This window comes from Squalius cephalus, assembly GCF_949319135.1.
Source record: "Squalius cephalus genome assembly, chromosome: 20".
Classification (NCBI taxonomy): domain Eukaryota; kingdom Metazoa; phylum Chordata; class Actinopteri; order Cypriniformes; family Leuciscidae; genus Squalius; species Squalius cephalus.
The window spans coordinates 5,786,425-5,806,850 of NC_137141.1; the positions used below are offsets into that span (position 1 = coordinate 5,786,425).

General features: G+C 39.1%; 1 protein-coding gene across 4 annotated transcripts in view; it reads right to left on the bottom strand.

Moving 5' to 3' along the window:
- The window catches only part of numb (NUMB endocytic adaptor protein), a 65,268-nt gene that overhangs the window by 29,852 nt on the left and 14,990 nt on the right, over positions 1–20,426 (bottom strand). For all 4 annotated transcript variants that reach the window (XM_079854339.1, XM_079854340.1, XM_079854337.1 and 1 more), the window contains exon 2: positions 2,949–3,088. In XM_079854339.1, coding sequence (XP_079710465.1) covers positions 2,949–3,074 — 126 coding nt within the window. In that variant the 5' untranslated portion in view covers positions 3,075–3,088. The remainder of the gene's footprint in view (positions 1–2,948; positions 3,089–20,426) is intronic.

Consider the following 20,426-nt stretch of genomic DNA (forward strand, 5'->3'; position numbering starts at 1 on the left):
ATCCACCCACCATTGATGAATGGATTGAAATTGTCTATGAGATTTATGTTATGGAAAAGATATCCTTTTCCCTCAAAGTTGATTTTTCTATATAAGATTTGGACCAAATGGACTGAGTATGTAAAACCAATCAGATCTGATTTCATTTGACTGTACTTGTGCTTTGTGTGGACCTGCCCTCTTTTTAAGTGATGTTTTAATTACCTGAAGTGGTGCGCATCCCGGTTCTGTTCTGCTTTGTTATTGTTCCTAACTGGAATAAGTAGTGGTCCGTAAAAGAAAAACTCAGAAGGGACAAACTCATCTATACTCTCTGAATTCATCCCTACCTATGCACTTGAACGACTAAATTTGTAATTAATGTATGTGATGGGAATTTGCCTTTCCAAATAAAAAGATAATATCAAAAAAATTAAAAAATTGCTATAGTGCCTTCTGTCTGAACACAAACACGTCCGGGATCGATGCCGGGATGGGTACCTAGTAACATTGCCGGGATCAGTCCAGGAACGAGCCCTGTGTGGACAAAAGCCAGGACCAATGCCGTAAGGGGTGTGTCATAGTGATGACGCACATGCCATCGCACGGGCCTTTCTACAACCTATGCAACAGCACACAGGGAAACCCAGTGGCGCTACTGGGGAGTATGGACTCGTCTTCGTGTAGTGATGACGAATGACGTAATAGGAGTTATACAAGTCGACGAGTCGGTTGCAATATTTCCGCTAAAAACGTTAATGAAATTAGTTGTTGCGCACATCCCTACTTATAACATGACTCTGAACCAGTTATTGAGGACGAATGAGAAAACCAGCTGTCTATAACCACGAGAACAGCCGTTTTCCATTGCCTGTAAAGAACAGAGCAGTAATTTAGCTGGGAAATGGGCACAGTTATTCATAGAGCTCGTGTTCTCGGGCAGTCAGAAGTGTGTCCTCAACACAACTGAACCTTTATATGTGAACGGGTCATCATCAGACGCTTTCAAACATGTGTGTTAATAGCCAGGTATCAGAAACTTGCTCCGGTCCACGCAGAGTCCAGGCAGAGAAAGACGTGCGACAAAAACATTTAAAAGATATCCACGTTATACGTCAAACAGACGTCACAAAACATGATAATAAAATTTTATTTAAATTGTACAGTATATATTTGTAAACAGCAGCTGCACTACAGTAATGAAAATGAGATATTTGGGAGAGGGGTGATGTGATTAATCACAAAAATGTCACAAAATCATAATATCCTAAAACATATGCTTCATTTTCCAGTTGCAAATTATAATATTAAAGTTGCAAAGTTAGAATTAATTCATTCTATTCTATAAATTCCTTTAACTTAGAATTAATGGAATTCTTTTCAATGGTTTACAACACACATCCTGGGGTTATTGTTTATTAGATTTCCATTGACATTTTCAGTGGCTTGTAAAACTGAGAAAAATGCACCGCTAATCTGTGCATGAGCTCAGAACTGTGCGACTGTTTCCCTCAGCTTTGCCTCCATCCGCTTTTAATGCAGATCTATTCATCAAGACATTCAATATGAACTGATTAATGCTAAGGATGTGCAAAACTACACAATTTCATCATAAACTAATCCGAGAATTACAAAGAAAGTCCTGTAGACGTTAGTTCACAGTTCACTGGCATTAGATGGAGAAAAATCTTTTGTTTCCTCCAAAACCTTCATTTCTATTCGGCTGATGAAAGAAAGTCGTATACATCTAGGACGGCCTGTCGGGTGAGTAAATAATCAGGTCATTTTCATTTTTGGGTGAACTATTCCTTTAAGAAGGACTTAAGAATTTTTAGAAATGGTTATTCTATGCACCTAAACAACCAATTCACTGGATGTCATTCTCCTGAAAAAGCACCTCAACTGAACAAAAGCACAAGCCATAAAAAACTCTGACTCATTGCTTTATACACACTCACACACACATTTACACACACCCACGCTGAGCTGTATGGAGTATATTTATGATCAGCAGGTGGAGAAATAAGAGCTCAGATGATGATAGTGAAACTAGGACATGACAACAGAACACACACACACACACACACTCCCGCCAGAGGCCACCGATTTACTGAGACCTTATGGTACAATAATAAACCAGCCTAAAAACAGAGGTGAAAAATCACATCTAAAGGGAAAATCGGTCAGAATTTGGAGACGTGCACTCGTCTTTGATTTCAGTTTGCTCTCTCTGTGGGATTGTGTGTAAAACTTAAATATAGATTAATACTTAGTAAAGCTACAAAAGTTCTTCAATGAAGATCAGTGAGTGATTTTCTCTTTTTCAGTTGTTGTTTGATTAACATTAATGACAGACTGCAGCAGGTTTATTAGGCTGCCGTCACTTTAAGACCTGACGCACATCACGCGGATCTGATACACATTTCCTCACAACTCTTTATGTTCATTTAACTCATTTAAGACAGTGCTTGCGAGGATACTCGACAAAACTGGCATTTTGGCATCATTTTGTGTGTTTCTGTCCGTTCAAGCACTGTGTGAAGTGACCTGTGCACAACTGAAAAAATGTATCGCATGCATTAACGCATTAATATTGACAGCCCTAGTAAATTTTACTTATTATTTTTACAGATTGTCAACGAATGTCTTAGAAAATTTAAAACGTTTTTTACATGAAAATATTTAAAGCTACGGTTCTTCATATGTGAGCCATAAAGAGCACAGAAGAACACTTACTTAGAAAAATGGCTTGAAACACAGCATATTATTTTCCAAAAATAGTTCAGAGACGAGTGTTCAGACAAGCAGAACAGTAGCAGACAACAAGTGTCTCAAAGCTCTAGTAATCTCGAGCATGAACAGAATGAAAACGATTGACAGCTGCAGGTGTTTGAGCACAGGGGTGTGTGTGTGTGTGTGTGTGTGTGTGTGTGTGTGTGTGTGTGTGTGTGTGTGTGTGTGTTCATTACCTTCACAGCGAAGCTGCATTTGCCCCCGCGCACGGCCTCCTCGTCTGTCTGCCACTGGTGCGGCCGGCTGGACTCGGGCACGTAAACGTCTTTCTTTCGCCGGAAGCTCTGCCGTAGCTTATTCATCGCTCAGCCTCCTCCTGCAGACAGAGACAGACAGAGACGTTCACACATGACTAGTCCCACAGAGCCAGAGTCATATCAGCTTCACACCTGGTCCATTAATAACTAAAAATGTCTAAATGATTGGAAAAAGCATGCAAAAAAAATAAAAATAATATTTTTTTTTACTTGCAACACAATGGTTGTCATAGTACCAAAACTTCAGCAGTCAATACCAGTGCCAGATAGATAGATAGATAGATAGATAGATAGATAGATAGATAGATAGATAGATAGATAGATAGATAGATAGATAGATAAGACTGGCAATGTTACATTAAAATTTTAGCATCCACTTGGTACTGAATTGTTGTTCTGATATGGATTTTTTTATGCCGATATCTACTGAATATTAATCATGTGTTCTGAAAACAAAAGGAGATGTGCTAGTGAGGTTTGCAGCTGCAAGGAATTTTAAACTGCAATGCCTTCATCACACACACAATATTTCTCTCACTAACACCAACATTAAACAAGATCTGTGCGGTGTCAACAGTGAATGCACCAGCGCACACGCACACACACACACACACACGCACACACGCACACACGCACACACAGACGCACACACACACACGCAGTGATGAGTCACATCAGAGCCAGACAGCAGACAGACTCACACAGAAGACTCAACGCCACTGAAACTTCTACAAAGAGCAACAGAGAAACAGGGAGAAGCTTCATTTCCCTGTACAGTCCACAGAAGATCAGATTTCAACAGCATAACGTGACACTCATTTGAATGAGCTGAGGAGTACACACTCACACACACTCACACACACGTACAGGCAGTAAGTAACAGCTTGTCTTGCAAGGAGGAAAACACAATAGCACATTAGCATAAGACACCAGTGCCAAGCCCTGCTTGCCTGTGATGTGTGAGCAATAGAAACAAACACCACACACACACACAGACACACACACACACACACACACACACACACTCATGCAGAAACACACAGGTTCCCAACTGAAAGTGTTATTCCTGATTGTGTGTGTGTGTGTGTGTGTGTGTGTGTGTGTGTGTGTATATATAGTTAGTTAATTAGTAGGTTTAACTTTCTTTTTCCCCCAAGGAAGTTAAGCAATTTAGGAGCACATTAGAAAAACTTTAGAATGAAAATGTATCAAATAATGGATACAAAATTAAATTTATTAGAATAAAAATAAATATGTATAGTAATTAAATGTATTATTTAAACATTTCTGCTTCAAATTGTATTTAAATATTATGTAAATATTTATGGGCCTTCTTTAAACTGTGTGTGTGTGCAAATATATGCATGTAATAAAGATTGTTGTGCTGATACTAGTAAAAATCTATTGCATAATTCAAATGATGTTCTTAGTCTTTCTTTCCTGCGTTGGCAAAGCCATACGGTTTACTGTGCAACCAAAACACCAACTACTACCAGGACAAAAATGCCCAAGGCCAAACTTTTATTATAAACAAGCCTGATTAAATACACCAGGACTCTTATTTTGTAATGTCTATACTTCACTACTTCCAGCTGCTCATTCGAAAAGATGAGTGAGATAAAATATGCACTCTTACACACAATATAATGTAAACACCATGCAGTTGTAATGAGTCATCAACAGAAAATAATAATCAATCGTTTGGCATAAATAGGCAACGCAATATTCATTGATGTTGACCTTCTCTGAGCCGGTAAAGACAACGTTACAAAGCGTTACAAAGTGTTTCTCCCCCAAATAAATGCTGACACATTTATTCATCAAATAATAATAAAAAAAAGTATATTAGGTTTCCACAAAAATATGAGCAGCACAAGTGTTTTCAATGTTGATAATGATCAGAAATGTTTCTTGAGCATCAAATCATCATATTAGAGTGATTTCTGAAGGATCATGTGACACTGAAGACCGGAGTAATGATGCTGAATATACAGCTTTGATCACAGGAATAAAAACAGTTTACAATATATTCACATACTAGAAAACAGTTATAGTAAATTCTAATAATATAATCACAATATTACTATTTTACTGTATTTTTTGATCAAATAAATGCAGTCTAGGTGAGCAGAAGAGACTTATTTCAAAGACACACACAAAAGAAATCTTACTGACCGTAAACTTTTGAGCGCTAGTGTGTTTAGAGCCACTTTTGAGTGAAAAAAAGAAGACGCTTTTTAGCAGAGGCTCCTGAAAGATGTATCTTATCGGTCACTGAGTTTTTGTCACTGGATAAAGAAAATCATTTTGTCCTTGGACAAATAATCTTTCCCAATGGGAAAATACAGAGTAGCAGAAGAAAACGGAAAAATGTTAATAAGCAGAAGAGATTAGTGTGTGTGTGTGTGTGTGTCATCAAACAGCCAGGCCAGTGCCAATGAGTTCATCCACTTTCAGAGGACAGAAGCTGTGAGAACACCAGAAGAAAGCAGTGCAGAGGAGGAGAGGGAGAGAGAATCCTGCGTAACGCTTCGACTTCGGCAGCTTTTCTGTGCTCGTCTGTATGTGGGTCAGATGGTTTGTGCAATGCAGGCCGCGGGCAAAGCTCTGTCACTGCAGAAGAAAGCAGACATGATGAAAAACACCACTCCGCAGATCTCTGTCACTCCTCATCACACTGACATCCCTCTCCCTCGTGATCTCAGAGCGTTCTGTTCCCGTGTTAAGCTCCATTCACAACCACAGTGATTCTATCTGTGGAGGTCACAAGGTCACTGTACTGTTCGTCATGGTCAATTCCTGTTGCTGTTGGTGGGCTGTGTAATGAAAACTTGACCTCAAATGGGCTTATCTAACTAGATAAGGAAGCCGTTTTCTTGTAGCTAGAAAGGATTCTGCAGGGGAAAGCAACAGCAGTAATGCATAATGAGTCAGAAATAGAGGTTTGGAATGAAATGGATGGAAAATAAATAAATAAATGAGATCAATGAATAAATCAAACGCCTTCAGAATGCTGACCATTTCTGATACGGTTTTCCATGCATTATATAAGGGATAATGTGCAGTCAGTCAGCACAATGGTAATGAATGACTAGCTTCACATTATCCCTGTATGTAGGCAGAAACAAATCATATAGAACATAGGACAATCTGTTTCAATCCATTTTTGTGGGGGGGTTATGCTTTTGAATGCCACTTTGTGATCACGTGTACTCCGTGTATAGAGAGCGACCGCACATTTAACAAGATAAGATATTTGTAAGGATCTGTTGCACATCAAATCCTCCGCCATCAGTCATGGCTCCTTTCTCTCATCGTCTGACTCTGCAGCTCGTGCTGTACGGACGCAGCGGTGGGCAAGTAATGTAGGCCTAGTGGGTGTACGGTAACACTAATGGTAACACTAAGTAACACCAGTAGTAACACCGACTACTGGGGATGTGATGGTGAGGAAATTTTCCCACCGGTTACTAGCGGTTAGTCGACGTGTGCCAACACCGGTAATCCCGATAACACCAGGGAAGGGGCGGTAATTCGAAAGAGAAAGTAAAATGCGCACAGCCATTCAGAACGGTGCGGAGCAGAGCGGGTGTTTTCAATCAGTTCTTATGAAAGTTGAGCTTCCATAGGAATGAACTAAAAACACTCCACGCCAGTGCACACACACCGTTATGAATGTCCTTGCAGCGAATTAGTGCCAAATCAGGGACGGCAATTGATTAAATGGTGGGTTCATTATTATTCTTATTGAAAAACACAACTAATCATCATTTGTAAGCACTGGGTTTAAATCCAAAATAATACCAATGATGATCATTTGCTCCTTTCTCTGTTGCTGGTTTGAGTGGCACACATCCATTAGACAAAAGACAAAACAGTTTTGCATAATGAAACTGTGCGCCTTGAATTCATTCAGTTGTGCTCGACAATAATTATACACTAAATCACTAAATGAAAACACTCTGCTTGTCTCATACATTTATTTTTTAGAAATTATTAATTCTATATTTTAGAAAACTAAATAATATTTTTCCATACTTATCTAGACCTTTTCCAAACTGCATAGGAACCCAGCAAACTTTGACTGAACTTCATTAGGCTAGTAGTCTATGCTGTGGTAACAAAATTGGAAACAAGAATTGTGAAATCTCACTGGTATCTAAAATTGTGGTGTCCTAATTAGCTAATTCAATGGAATACAAGGTTACATGACTCAAACCCATTGATAACAATAACTCAAAATATCATAATTGGATGCTGACTGAAGCTCCTTCACTCTCTTGTTCATGACAGACGTCCGGTTGCTTTGCCCTGCGAGCGGCTGTCAGTGTGAACAGGCTTTACACTATTTACTTGCTTCATGATTCTCTTGTCTGTGTCTTTCTGTCTCTCTGAGGAGTGTGTGGGAGAGTGAGACGGGTGTCAAGGGGGTGAAATAAAAGCGAATGTGAGTGTGTGTGTGAAAAGCAGTAGAGAGTGAGTCTATGGGAAACAGAAACACATGGTAAACCGAGTCATGTGAGCAGGCTTAGCTGCACAGCAGACACTTTCACACATTTCATGTTTAACTGCCGTTAAATTGATGGATTGGTTTAAAAAGCCACATCTGTTATTCAACAGTGTTTTGCTGCTAACTACACATGACAGAGTTTCTGGATTAACAACCGTATTTAAATGCGCGATTGAATCCGATGGACAGTGTTAACTACAGCAATGAATGGACGTAACAAAACAATCTGATACTGTAAGTCAAATGATCTGTGCATTAAGACTAGGAGTGTAAATGCAAAATAATAGATCTGCCACTCCCCCCCCCCCCCAAGTAATGAGTTACTCTGTTGTTCATTTCATCACTAACTTTTCAAATCAGTCACTCAGTGCTTTTTACATAGAAATTTACAGATTTTTAAATAGGGGTGTGTGAAATAGTCTAGGCCGGGTATATCGTCAATGATAATACCGTGATTGTTGTTTTAACGATGTGACTGACATTATCCAGTATGTCCTTCATTCTACAAATCACACCTGAGAGTTGCAAACATACACTACATGATATAGTCTAGTATAGACTAGTGCACTAGCGCATTTAGAGAGCACGCTTTCACTGCGTGAGTTATTCTACTAAAATGCATTTCAAATGCCCCCAATATTCAAGATAATATACCTCAAAACACCTCTGTATGTCTTTTTTAATTGTATTATTTAATATTACTAATATTATAGTTAATCAATATCACATGAAGAGTGCCGTTTTTTTCTCCAAATATCAGCATGATTTCAAATGTGATGTTGATTTTACAACAGTTCAATAAACAAGAAGTTAATATTAAGTGACTTACGTTTTAAACACAATTTTGCCTGTTTTTGCTCTACTTCGCCAATGGAAACAGTTTCAAACAAAAGCCACAGGACTGTTTTGAGTCTCTCAGCAACACAACATGATGGTGTTTCGTTACAGAATGAACGAATCGTTTGAATGAATGATTCAGTGACTCACTCATTAAGACAGTCAAATCCTTCATTCCTGAATGAATCAGCCGTTTGAATGAATTGGTTTTAATTTCACATTTAAAGTAACGTTTCATTTTTTAAATAATTTCAAAATATCAATATTCAACGTTTTATGTTTAAAACATCAAATCATTATTTCTGCATTTGTAACGGCAGGTTAAATGCATTGATGTCCCTCATTAAACAGTCTGTGTAACAGAAGCTGCATGTGAAGTGGCATTTAGATGCTGTTTCCTCTGCACTGCAAAGATGCATTTTGTACTTATTTCATTTGATTGGTAACAGCCCTATTGTGTCTTATTATTTTAATAGAATTTATTGATTACATGTAAGAATGACACAAAATGTGATGCATACATTTAATTAGGTTTAAAAATGGCTTTACAAAAGGTAAAAATGCCCATAAAAGGTACAAAAAATATAAAATTTTTTGCCATTATCGCACACCCCTAGTTCTAAGCACTTTGTTTTATGATCTGTCCTGACAGTGCTTTTTTTTTTTTTTTTTTATGAATAAATGGGATAAGTTAATATTACACACTATTTATTTGCATTTAATTGGGATTTACTGTCAGTACTGGGCTCACAGGGTCACATAGGTAAAGTACTGTGTGTGTGGATCACCGTGTTCGTACGCCACCACCGAAGACCATTTCTGACCCAGGAAAAACCCTTTAGGGTAAAGTTGGGATAAAAATACACAGCACAGCTTATTTGAACTGAATTCACACTGTGAGTATTGTGCATAGGGCTACGAGTAAATGTTAAGAAAGGAATAACTGTATCTGCATCTTCACAACGTTAAGATCAGCTTAAATTCTTCGACTGAAGACTTCCTACGTCAGTGTCCTAATCTACGGCTCGCTCAGACTTTGTTTGGCAGTTACGGCTTTTCTCACACTTTCTGGTAGTTACAGCTCCTTAAATATTTCAGCCAAAAACGAAAGTCCTGTCATTAGTAGGGGTGTGACGAGATCTCGTGAGACTAAAATGTGATTTTCCCGAGTGAAAAGCTCTCGCGATTTTACCATGACGGAGAATGAGGGTGAAATTAACAGAATATGTTTGAACATTACATTCCACTGTGGTTTTGTAGCCCATGTGCGATCACAAAAGTGAAGGAAAAACACGTGCAATATAAATTATGCTGCATAAAATACCGTCTCCCAATACCAAACACATCTCTGGACTGTGTAGTTGTGGCTCTGGTCTCTGTTTGCACTTAAGACTAAGAAAAAACTGTTATTTATTTTTGTTATTTATACTTTTTTATTTCTATGTTTAATTTGTGGAAAGGTGTTGAATTAGGTGGTCACACACTGCCTCAATCAGAAGTTCTGGAAGCTCATATATCAAGTACAGTAAGATCTGAAGAGACTCGTCTACAGGAGAAAAGCCAGTCAGTTGAGTTTGTGGCAAAACCTTTTACAGTGCTTGTATATTGTTGTCTTTCAATGCATTTGATAATTCATACTCATAAAGTACAACTGAATTGACATTCATTACAAGATTATTAGTTAAAACATTTCAAAATGCACCTGCAGACTATTTTTCCAGTGATTCATTTTGTCATTGAGGATTTCTGTTAAATATTGTGCCAAAATCTTGTCTTGTCTTGTTCTCGTGAACCCAATCTCGTGTCTCGTTTCGTGAGATAAGTGTCTCGTCACACCCCAGTCATTAGCGATGTGTTACTCACCACTCCTGCAGCTCTAAAGCAAAATCACCGCTGTTTTTCTGAGGGACACAAAAGGAGGATGACATTTTTTTTCAAGGCTGAAGTGTTCCTAACTATGTCACTACGATTTCTGCAATGTGGAAAACACAGCTTCACAGAATCTTACCATAAAAATGGAGTTTACTGTAAATGCAGAATACCATGGAATTTGGCAAAAATAAATCAGAAGTAGGGCTGTACAAGTAGTTTAAATCGCTAAAGCTGCATTAGCCTAATGCTTATTTCTTGATTTTAAACGATTCTCATTTTGATGAACCAATACTGATTCAATGAACCAATATACGCTGTTTTCAGTTGACGAATGAACAAATCTTTACTAAACAGTCCGTGATTGAATGAGCACTGATTCAGAGGGGCTTCTCTCAGCCTGTTGTGTTAATGAGGTCATTAGTGCACTAGAAGAGCATTAGTTGAGCGCTTGCCAGACACAAGCCTCTCACTGCCTCAGTCACGCGGCTCAGAGACGAGACATGAAAGCAGGAGGAGCGAGAGCGAGAGGAGACGGGGTGAAGAGAGGAACGAGCCGATGAGCGGCGCTGGGCTGAGAGAGAAGCTATTTAAATCATCTCTCCAGGAACGGAAAACACTTATTAATTCCTACAAATAGAACCTGGGGAGGAAGACAAAAGACTGTACATACAGAGAGAGAGAGAGAGAGAGAGAGAGAGAGAGAGAGAGAGAGAGAGAGAGAGAGAGAGAGAGAGAGAGAGAGAGAGAGAGAGAGAGAGAGAGAGAGAGAGAGAGAGAGAGAGAGAGAGAGAGAGAGAGAGAGAGAGAGAGAGAGCGCAAAGAAACACTCATTCAATGCAACAAACCCGTGGCTTCGCTCAAACATCTTATGAATGAAAACTAAAATATGCATTTAAGCTGGTAAAAAGAAGAAGCAATTTCAGGCATCACTTGCAGCTTATGTAATGATGGAAAAATCATTACATAAAGCCTGATATAATAAGAAATCAAAATCAATCAGACAGTACTGATTTGAGAAGGTTGATTTCTCCGAAAAGAGTAACACTGTTTCTTTGAGCTGGTCGGGACGCTTGATCTCAACACTGACTGACTGAGCCAATGGTGTGACAGTTTAGCTGAACTTTAGTTACATTGTACATACTCAAATAAGTACTGAGTGATATTATTGAACTACATGTACTTACTATAGAGTTACGGAAAGGGTTTAGGGTTCGTTACTAATGTACATAATTTACTGTTACTTCGATAGACCTTATGTAGCCCCGCCCCTTTTCAGCGCTGAAGTCGTGGTCTTTTGTCTTCCGGTCTGTATTTTCACAGCGATCTTGCGCATTTATGAATGAACGGCTCGTTTTAAAATCTTCCCGGTCTACTGACATTTGTTAAGACATCTGCTTTAAACATTACAATCCTCATGATAACTTTCGTTAACTTTACATTAAGTAAATCCACTACAAAAGCGAATTACTCCTGGACAGCAATGCCATAGAAATATACAGAGCGACCACAAAAACAGAAGTTAAAAAAGACAATATTCTAAAGATGGCTGCGCCCTTGCTTCTCTGGCGCATAAGGTCTATATTAAGTACATGTAACTACGTCACCTTAAAATAAAGTGTTACCCACAGTTTTTCTTCCATGTTTTAATCTTAACAGTAAACCTCTGTAGTGCATCACTTTGTTTGCCAAAAAAAAAAAAAAAAAAAAAAAAAAAAAAAAGTACACCACTTTTGATATTATGGGCCTAATAAATTTGTATTAAATCATAAATACAGAAAAAATCAAACAGACAACACAATTTTAAAAAAGAACAACAACAACAACAACAACAACACCACAAAAGGCCCTAAAGAAGGGCACTGTAAATTAAAGTGCTACAAAATACTCCAATGCAAACTAAAACCTAAAGTATCTTTTGATTAAAATATATATATATATATATATATATATATATATATATATATATATATATATATATATATATATATATATATATATATATATATATATATATATAACTGAATGCCATCCGCTGAAAAAAATACAATGCAATGAGGTAGTGATGCTTATATTGCTGCATAACGCCTACTGAAGTGAGTCAACGATATTGCGCAACAGGAAGCAGTGAAACAGGAAGTGAAAGGGGCCAGGAAGGAAGGGAACCCTCTTCTGGATCTAGAGTTGTGGAAGTGCTGGTCCGAATCTGTCCCAGCCTTGACAAACAGCCAGTTTTAGAAACCCTGACCGAAACACCCGATTACAGCCAAGAAAAGCACATCTATTGAAACACAGAGAGTGTATCACAGAGGAGCGGCCAACAGAAGCGGTGTCACAGTATGATAACCTTCACAAAACACAAATAACACAAGGAATTTCAATTCAAACACACAGAGCCCAAACGTCCTCCATTCAAATGATAACTGGTAATATTTGATCAGATTTTAATCACATTATCACTTATTCTTATCACATTCACATCACACAGAATGTCATGGACAAGATTTAGCAGAACATTTAGGCCTATCCATCAAAATCTGAACTAACTGACAACTCTTTTGTTAATAACTGAGTGAAGAGCATCTGTGTTGCACACAGACCACAAAACTGATGAGATCAGTTCTGGTGTCAGATGATTACATCTGATGACACACTGCTCATATCACCATCTCTTTGAGCTACCAAAACCACAAAACCACAAAACACGCGCACACACACACTTGTAGGCTATATGTTGTTTACGGGGACTTTCCATAGGCGTTGTGTATAGTGTTTTATATAGTGTATAAAATGTAGCCTATTTTCTGTCCCCTTAAACCATATGCCAGAAAACACACACACACACACACACACACACACACACACACACACACACACACACAAGAAAAGTGTATGTGAAGAGTGGCTCTCGCATTGTATGCGAAACTTGCTTTCAAAATGCTAGCCTGGTCCTACCAGACTCTTGTACATTTCATTTGTACAGAGAGTCTGGCCATTCTCCATTGACAAGCATTAACTTCCTTGAAGGCGGGTACTCTGTTGAAGTTTAAAACTATTGGATCTGCCCAGAGCCACTCCGGATCTGCCATAACCAATCGCTAACCTTTGGTCGTGACGTAACCCTACAACTCAAACTAGCGCACGACCTCAACGTCATCGTTCTCAGCCACTCCCTCTGTTCGCTGATTGGACCCCCAAAAAATTTGGCCGGAGAAAACCCAAGAATATACGCAAACCTAGACGGAGTACTGAAGGAAAATGAAAATTGAGCGGAAGTACATAGGAGGGCAGAGCCAGGCTATCAAAATGCAGGTGTGAATCCCAAAAATGTCCAAATCCCACATTATGAGGGTTTTGATGGAGATCCTGTGTATCAGATTGTCGTGCCCTCCAAATTTCGTGATTTAGTTTTGCGTATTGCTCATGATGAGTCGGGACACATGGGGGTTGGTAAAACGTATGATTGTGTCCTTAGACATTTTATTTGGCCGCGGGTTAAGAAAAGTGTGGCAAGTTACATCAAAACGTGCCACAAGTTTGTCAATTAACTGGTAAGCCAAATAGGAAAATTAGCAAAGTTTTGGGCCCTTGTACGGTAGTGAAGAAGTTGTCAGAGCTAAACTACCTGGTTGCCACTCCAGAACGTCAGAAAAACCACCAACTTTGTCAGGTCAATCTGTTGAAAGCATATCATGCCCGAGTATCTCAGGAATTGAGTGCACCAGCAGATGATGCTCATCCAGTGTGTGTTTGTAACACAGTTTTGTCTGGTAGTGAAGCTGGTTGTGATGCTGGTTTGCCAGATCATGACTCTGCATTAACTGGTCGGCTTAAAAACTCTGAGGTACTTTCAGATTTAAACAGTGTATTGTCTCACTTGTCTGAGCTTCAGCTCACAGAATTAATGGAGGTTATACAGGAGTACCTCCATATGTTTTCTCCAGTCATATAACTTGGATATACATCATGTAAAGGGCAGAGATAACATTGTTGCAGATGCTTTGTCCAGAGCCCCATGTCAGTGATTGTTCTATAGTTCTTCATTGTAGTGTCTCTATCTCACTCTTAAATCGCTTCCAGGTACCAGTTGCAGAGATGAGTTGTGAGGCTACAGGATGGAGGAGGAATGAGCAAGTACTGTTCAGGTGACTTTGTATTAAGTGTAGTGACAGTTATGTGCAAGTATAACTTTGAGAAATAATTTAAAACCTGTATAGTTTGAAAAGTTAAAGTGTTGTGAGTTTATAATGGTGGTTGGTCAGGGTTCCGGTGGGGACCCTGTCTTTATGGGGGGGGGGTGTGACGGCCCCAGGGCCTCGGACAGGGTATTTGTGTGTGTGTCTCTGTCTATGTTTTGTTACAGGGTGAACTTCCGGGTGGAGTGGAGTTGAGGCCATCAGGCAGATTAGAGGCAGCTGGCCACTGTCTCTAGATGGAATAAATCCCGCCCCTTTCTGATTGTTGTCGGGCTTGGCTGTTTGCTTCCTCCTGGTCCCCAGCACGATGGTGTTGTCCTTTGCTGTGTTTTGTTTTGTTTAGTGTTTAGTTAATCTGGTATTATGTTTTGCTGGTTACGTTTGTTAAGTGTTAAAAGATATGAGTTGTTGTATTTTCATTTAATTAATTTACTTTTGTGAATAAACATCCTTTCCTGGTTATTTCTCGAGCATGGTTTCCTCTATTTGTTGTGGCCTTTGAGCCAGGCCATAACAAATTGGCCTTTAAATGTCCAAAACATTTAAAGAGGCTGTCACTATTATTTATAACCAACTAGGGCTGTGACGGTGGCAGTTTTTTACCACCGCGGTGGTAACGGACCAACTACCGGCGGTGTTGCGGTGGTTGGGGGGTTGTTTTGAAATAAATGTAAAAAACAAAGAAACAACACACTAAAGCCTGTAAAGCATTGAAATAAATATCAGTAAATACTGGTAACTTACATAATATAATAAATTGAATCTATTTAAAAAAATAATAATTGTGTTTAATATTTCCACACAAAGACGCGTGATAGCCTACCGCTCTGCGAGGGATGTGGGACACGAGCAGGAAAGAGACCATCGATCTCTTTTCTGATAGCTTCATGTTTTCTACTTGTTGTAAACGGTATGAAGAGGGAATTTTATCTTCCACAAGGGCAAGGCATTTAGGCTATGTTTGCGCGCTGCCAGAGAAAACCAAACTAAAATCACCCGCGCATGTGAAGCGCGCTTTACAAATGAACTTGACGAAACAAGAGACTCCATGCAGGGATGAGTCACGATTTTTGAATTTTCGATTAGTTGATTTAATTATATGTTGCGCGATTATTCTCTAAAATAAAATCTCCATGTTCGGTGCTGATGCGGTGGTGACGCGTTCATGTAACCAGAGGGTGACGCTGCCAATAACGCACATAACAGCTGTCCTGTCACAAAGAACCGGCAAAAGTAATGATTATGAATGTGTCAATATAGCAAGGAGACATTTGAATTGTTTATTAATAAAGTGTTTTTTTGTGTGTGTGTGTCAGTGTAGGGCTGCAAAGATGAAGTTGACGATGCTGACTCGTCATCTTCGCAGTGAACGCGCCTATAGAGAGAAATGCACACTTCATACGGAATAGCTACATAAGCATAAGCTAGTCGTTTTTTTTTTTTTTCGTTTTTAATACTTTTGTTTAAAAGTAGACAATTCAAGCTTTCTATTTGGATGACGGGTGACCCGATCGCAAACCAGAATTCAAAGCCGACAAAGTTTAAATTTATGGGCTCACGCACAACTCTCTCATTTTTTTTTGGGCGAACCACCACCGGTACTACTCAGCCACCGCGGTGGTGCGGTTGTCAAGTTTACCGGCACAGCCCTATAACCAACTATTATTTATAACCAACTATTACTTATAACCAATTGTTTTCAATGGGAAACAGAGTGTTTTTAAAATGCCAGTAGCGTGACAAGGCGTTGATTTGGGTTCACTTTTTCCCTGGCTGTCCAATCACAGCGCAGAAGGGGCGGGACTAACACCACAGTGACCAACCACCACATTCTGCTGCTTGTACCATGGTAACAACAAACATAAAAAAAAATTTTTAAACAAGAGCCAGAGCAAATACTTTACATTGTATCAGCATTTTTATATAGAAACAATAAAGAAACAAACTATTTGTGAAATGAGATGCTAGTAACACTTCCGCGGTTGCTCCGTGCGCATCATAAGCGTCTCATAGGCATTTTCAGCTGGCTAAAAACGTTTAGGTGGAGACACGGCCTTAGGGTTAGTTAGTTTACATCAGAGGTGTTTAGTGTATGTGTGCCCTCGAGGCTCCAGAGGGTGTGACAGATTACACACATTATTTACATTAGGCCTATATAGTCTAGGGGTGTAACAGTTCAAATGACTCATGGTTTGGTTTGTATCGCGGTTTTAGGGTCATGGTTCGGTATGTGCCTGGCTATGTTCAGGGAAAGAAGGACTACAGTCAAATACATTCATAACATGTCCACTGGCGAGGAGCAAAGAGAGCGTTTGGGTTCATTCAAGTTGAGCTTCCATAGAAATGAATTGAAAACGCTTCTCTGCGCCAGTGGACTCGCACCGTAAGGAGAACGGTACGGTTCTTTACAGACAATCGTTATTACACCAGTAATATTGTTGCAACTACAAAGCACTATAATAACAAACCAATGTTTGTTTTATTTACTCTGATATATGCATTTTATTCTCATTTCACACATTGTGAATTTGCATTCAAATTTGTATGGCACTATTTAAATTTCCAATGAAAATGTGTTTACATCTTCATTAATGGGGATGCATTTGAAAACAATGGTTTAATTTCTAAATGCACTCGGTCTATACCAGCGTTTCTTGTCAACCCTGAAACAGCAGAAAATGCTCAAATTACTGCGCATGCAAAACATAACAAAAGCTCACTGAGAGATCAGACATAATAAAGTTCTCACGCCATTTTTCTGGCACAATCATTAGCAAAATATCTCGCTACTCACTGGCACATCCAGGTTGCTCTTGAGCAATTGAGAGTAAATATTGTGTCATCTTTGCAGAAATGTAATATATTCTAATAATAGGATCCACTGTCTCGCTCTCTGCACCCACTGTATAAAGACACTGGAAGTGTAAACAATGCTTGAATAAACTTCAAATTTATTCAATTGGGAGAGCGTCAAAAAGCTCAGTTTTCACCGGACAAAAACAGTCTCAGTGTGGACATCAGGCCAAAACATGGAGAAAAAGATGCATGCGTAAACATATCCAGATTAACGTAGATGAAGCTTGAAACTGTCAAAAGTAACACAGACCACCAGATAAATATTGTCAGTCATGACCAAAGTCTTCTCAAGATCTACATCACACAGTCTGACATACAACACTGTTGATGTTGCACAGTCTGCCTCTGCTTTTACTCACTGAGATAATAATACACACAATAATCTGATCATCTATACTTGTCTGAAAGAGAATGATTCCCGGAGTTCAGTCATTTCAGCCTTTTCACCCTGAAAAACATCATATTCCAGAGAAAGAAAAGGAGCGAGTGAAAACATTCCTCTAATGACTCTGATAAATGCAAAGAAACTGAGTGACATTTGAGTGGCATTTGCTCAGTGAAAAGATCATGCAGTTACACAAAAGAGCATGCTAGAATCACACATGGACATCACACACACACTGTCTAATGCTCTCAGTCATTGAGGCTGGGTATTTACACAGTCGCTTTCAAGGATAATTCTGTTCACTCGGCGGCCATATTTGCAAAGCCTCCCGGCAGCTATTTCAGGCATCCAAGACCAAGTCCTATCTCTGCTTATGAGGAATCCTGAAATCTCAGATTGTGTTTGGCCGAACTCAAAACTCAGAATATTTCAAATCAGTGGAGATGCACCGACTGACCGGCCAGGGATCGGAATCGGCTGATTTTCCTCGTGATCGACCGTCTCACGTCTTACCGATTCTGAGCCGGTCCGTTTAGTTGACCTCCACTAACTCGTCTCATTTGCTCTGGTTAAATAGTGCTTATATTGCGCATAATTGTACTAATTCCCATGAAAATCATGATATAATTTTTTTGTAACATTAGATTTGCCTTTACTGTCACTTTTTATCAATGTATTGTGTCCTTGCTGAATAAAAGTATATAGGCTATTTCTTTAAAAAAATATCTCACTGACCTCAAACTTTTAAACAGTAGTGCATACTGTTTGCGAACTTACTGGAACTTACTTTAGGCATTAGTATTAGTTTTTGCTGTGCGATTTTTTTCTCAGAAGAATAAGGATGCAGGACATTCACACATGCTCCAAGAAGCAAAACAATGCAGTTAATAAGTGATGTATTGGAGCGGCCTACCTCAAGTATTTTTATGATGGAAAGAGTACACTGAACTTTATCCCAAACAGTTTCTGAATGCCGTCAGGAAAGACGTTCATGAAGAGACGCAGAAAGAAGGAAACAGGAAGAGGAGCATTTGGGATAGAAAGCAGACAGACAGCCTGTAGCAATCTCAGGATAATGGATGAAAGTAATGGAGTCTGAGTTAGTACACAAGCACACTCATTCATGCACACTTCCCTGGAAGAGAGACTGTATCTCTGACATAGTCTGCTGTCAGAAAGACACAAGTCACAGAAATGAAACTGCCACATCAACTAGTGTACGTTTATTTCAAACAAAGGTCAACCATGTACAACATCCAGAGCTGACCCCAAGCAGATTTTAAAGGGCTAGATTTCACGTAACCACCCTCCATCCCTCAATGTAAACCACACCTACACTGACACCTTATTGTAAAGTTTTACCAAATTGTATAAATATGAAGATATTAGTTGCCCCCTAATAGTCGACGAGAAGAGGCTTAAAATCAGTCTCAATATAAAAGAATAGCAGAGTTCACCGCAATAACGATAACAGCACAGAAAAGCTGTGTCTTTGGAATCACTTTCAGAACGACTTTATCCAGCTGATGAACGATAAAAACATTGACGACCAATCAGAATCCATCCTGCTGTAATGAGCTCGAGCATTTAAAGTGACAGACGAGCATGCGTTTAGAATAAACAGAACGATATCATCCGCTGGTGTGGCCGCTGTAACAGGGTTTGTTGATAAGGGAAGAACGGGAACTGGCGAACGTTCAACACTTTAATATCAAATAAACAAACACATAACGAAAGTAAAAGCGTCAGCCCCTCATGGACGACTGCCGCACACACATTAACAAAACATAACGTAAAATAGTCCAGGCCTGGTCCTCTCTCATCCTTCACTGTTGTCGTCGTTCACAGTCATCCTTCTACCAACATGAGCCACCACAGTCATTTAAATATACACAAAACAACACAAAGTGAAAATAAAGTGGTGTTTTGGGGTTAAGGAAACTAGATACTAATATGAAATTAATGTTAGAATAATGACACTGACAAATAGCGTGACAGCATCTCATCTGACAGACTGCACTGAGAAACAGTTTTTTTAAGCTGTTTCATACCTAAATACCATTATCTGCTCTCTCTGGGTCAGCGGCAGTGACTGTGCGAGATTTGAACGTTTGCTGTGATCGCACTTGTCAAAGGTTTCATAGACAGACGAATCGTTGTCATTTAGGAATGAAATTGTGTGGGCGTTTGAATCGAGATCACAATCTTTTACCGATTAATCATGCAGATTTATTAGAGACAATTTCCGAATAAGCATTCTCAAAAAAAAAAAAAACATGCTTTGGTGGATCCCTATTCCTTCAGGGAGATATGTGGAAAAGAAATTAATCACTGCTAAATTATGCACAATGACCCAGTTTCCTCATTCTCAAACTTTAAAAAGCTGAAACTAAGTGCAAAAAAAAAAAAAAGAAAGAATAATAACTCAGGAATCAGCTTTCCACAGTCACAGCTTAAACACACACAAACACTCAAGTGTCAACTGAGGCATTAAAAGTTCAAAAGGTTTTGAGTTTTATCAGATGATGGAATCTTGATGATAGTTTCTCACATGACTCTGGGGCAACAGCTGAGATTTGATATGATTGAATCATATCGCTGCCATGACACACACCCGCCTCCTTTCATTCACTCCAGTTAAAGTGTTGGTGTGACCGGGTCTGAATATCGGCATGGGTTTGCGCATAATTCTACTCATTCCCACAGATTTCAAGCTCACGTCCGAAGGGCACACACATAATAAG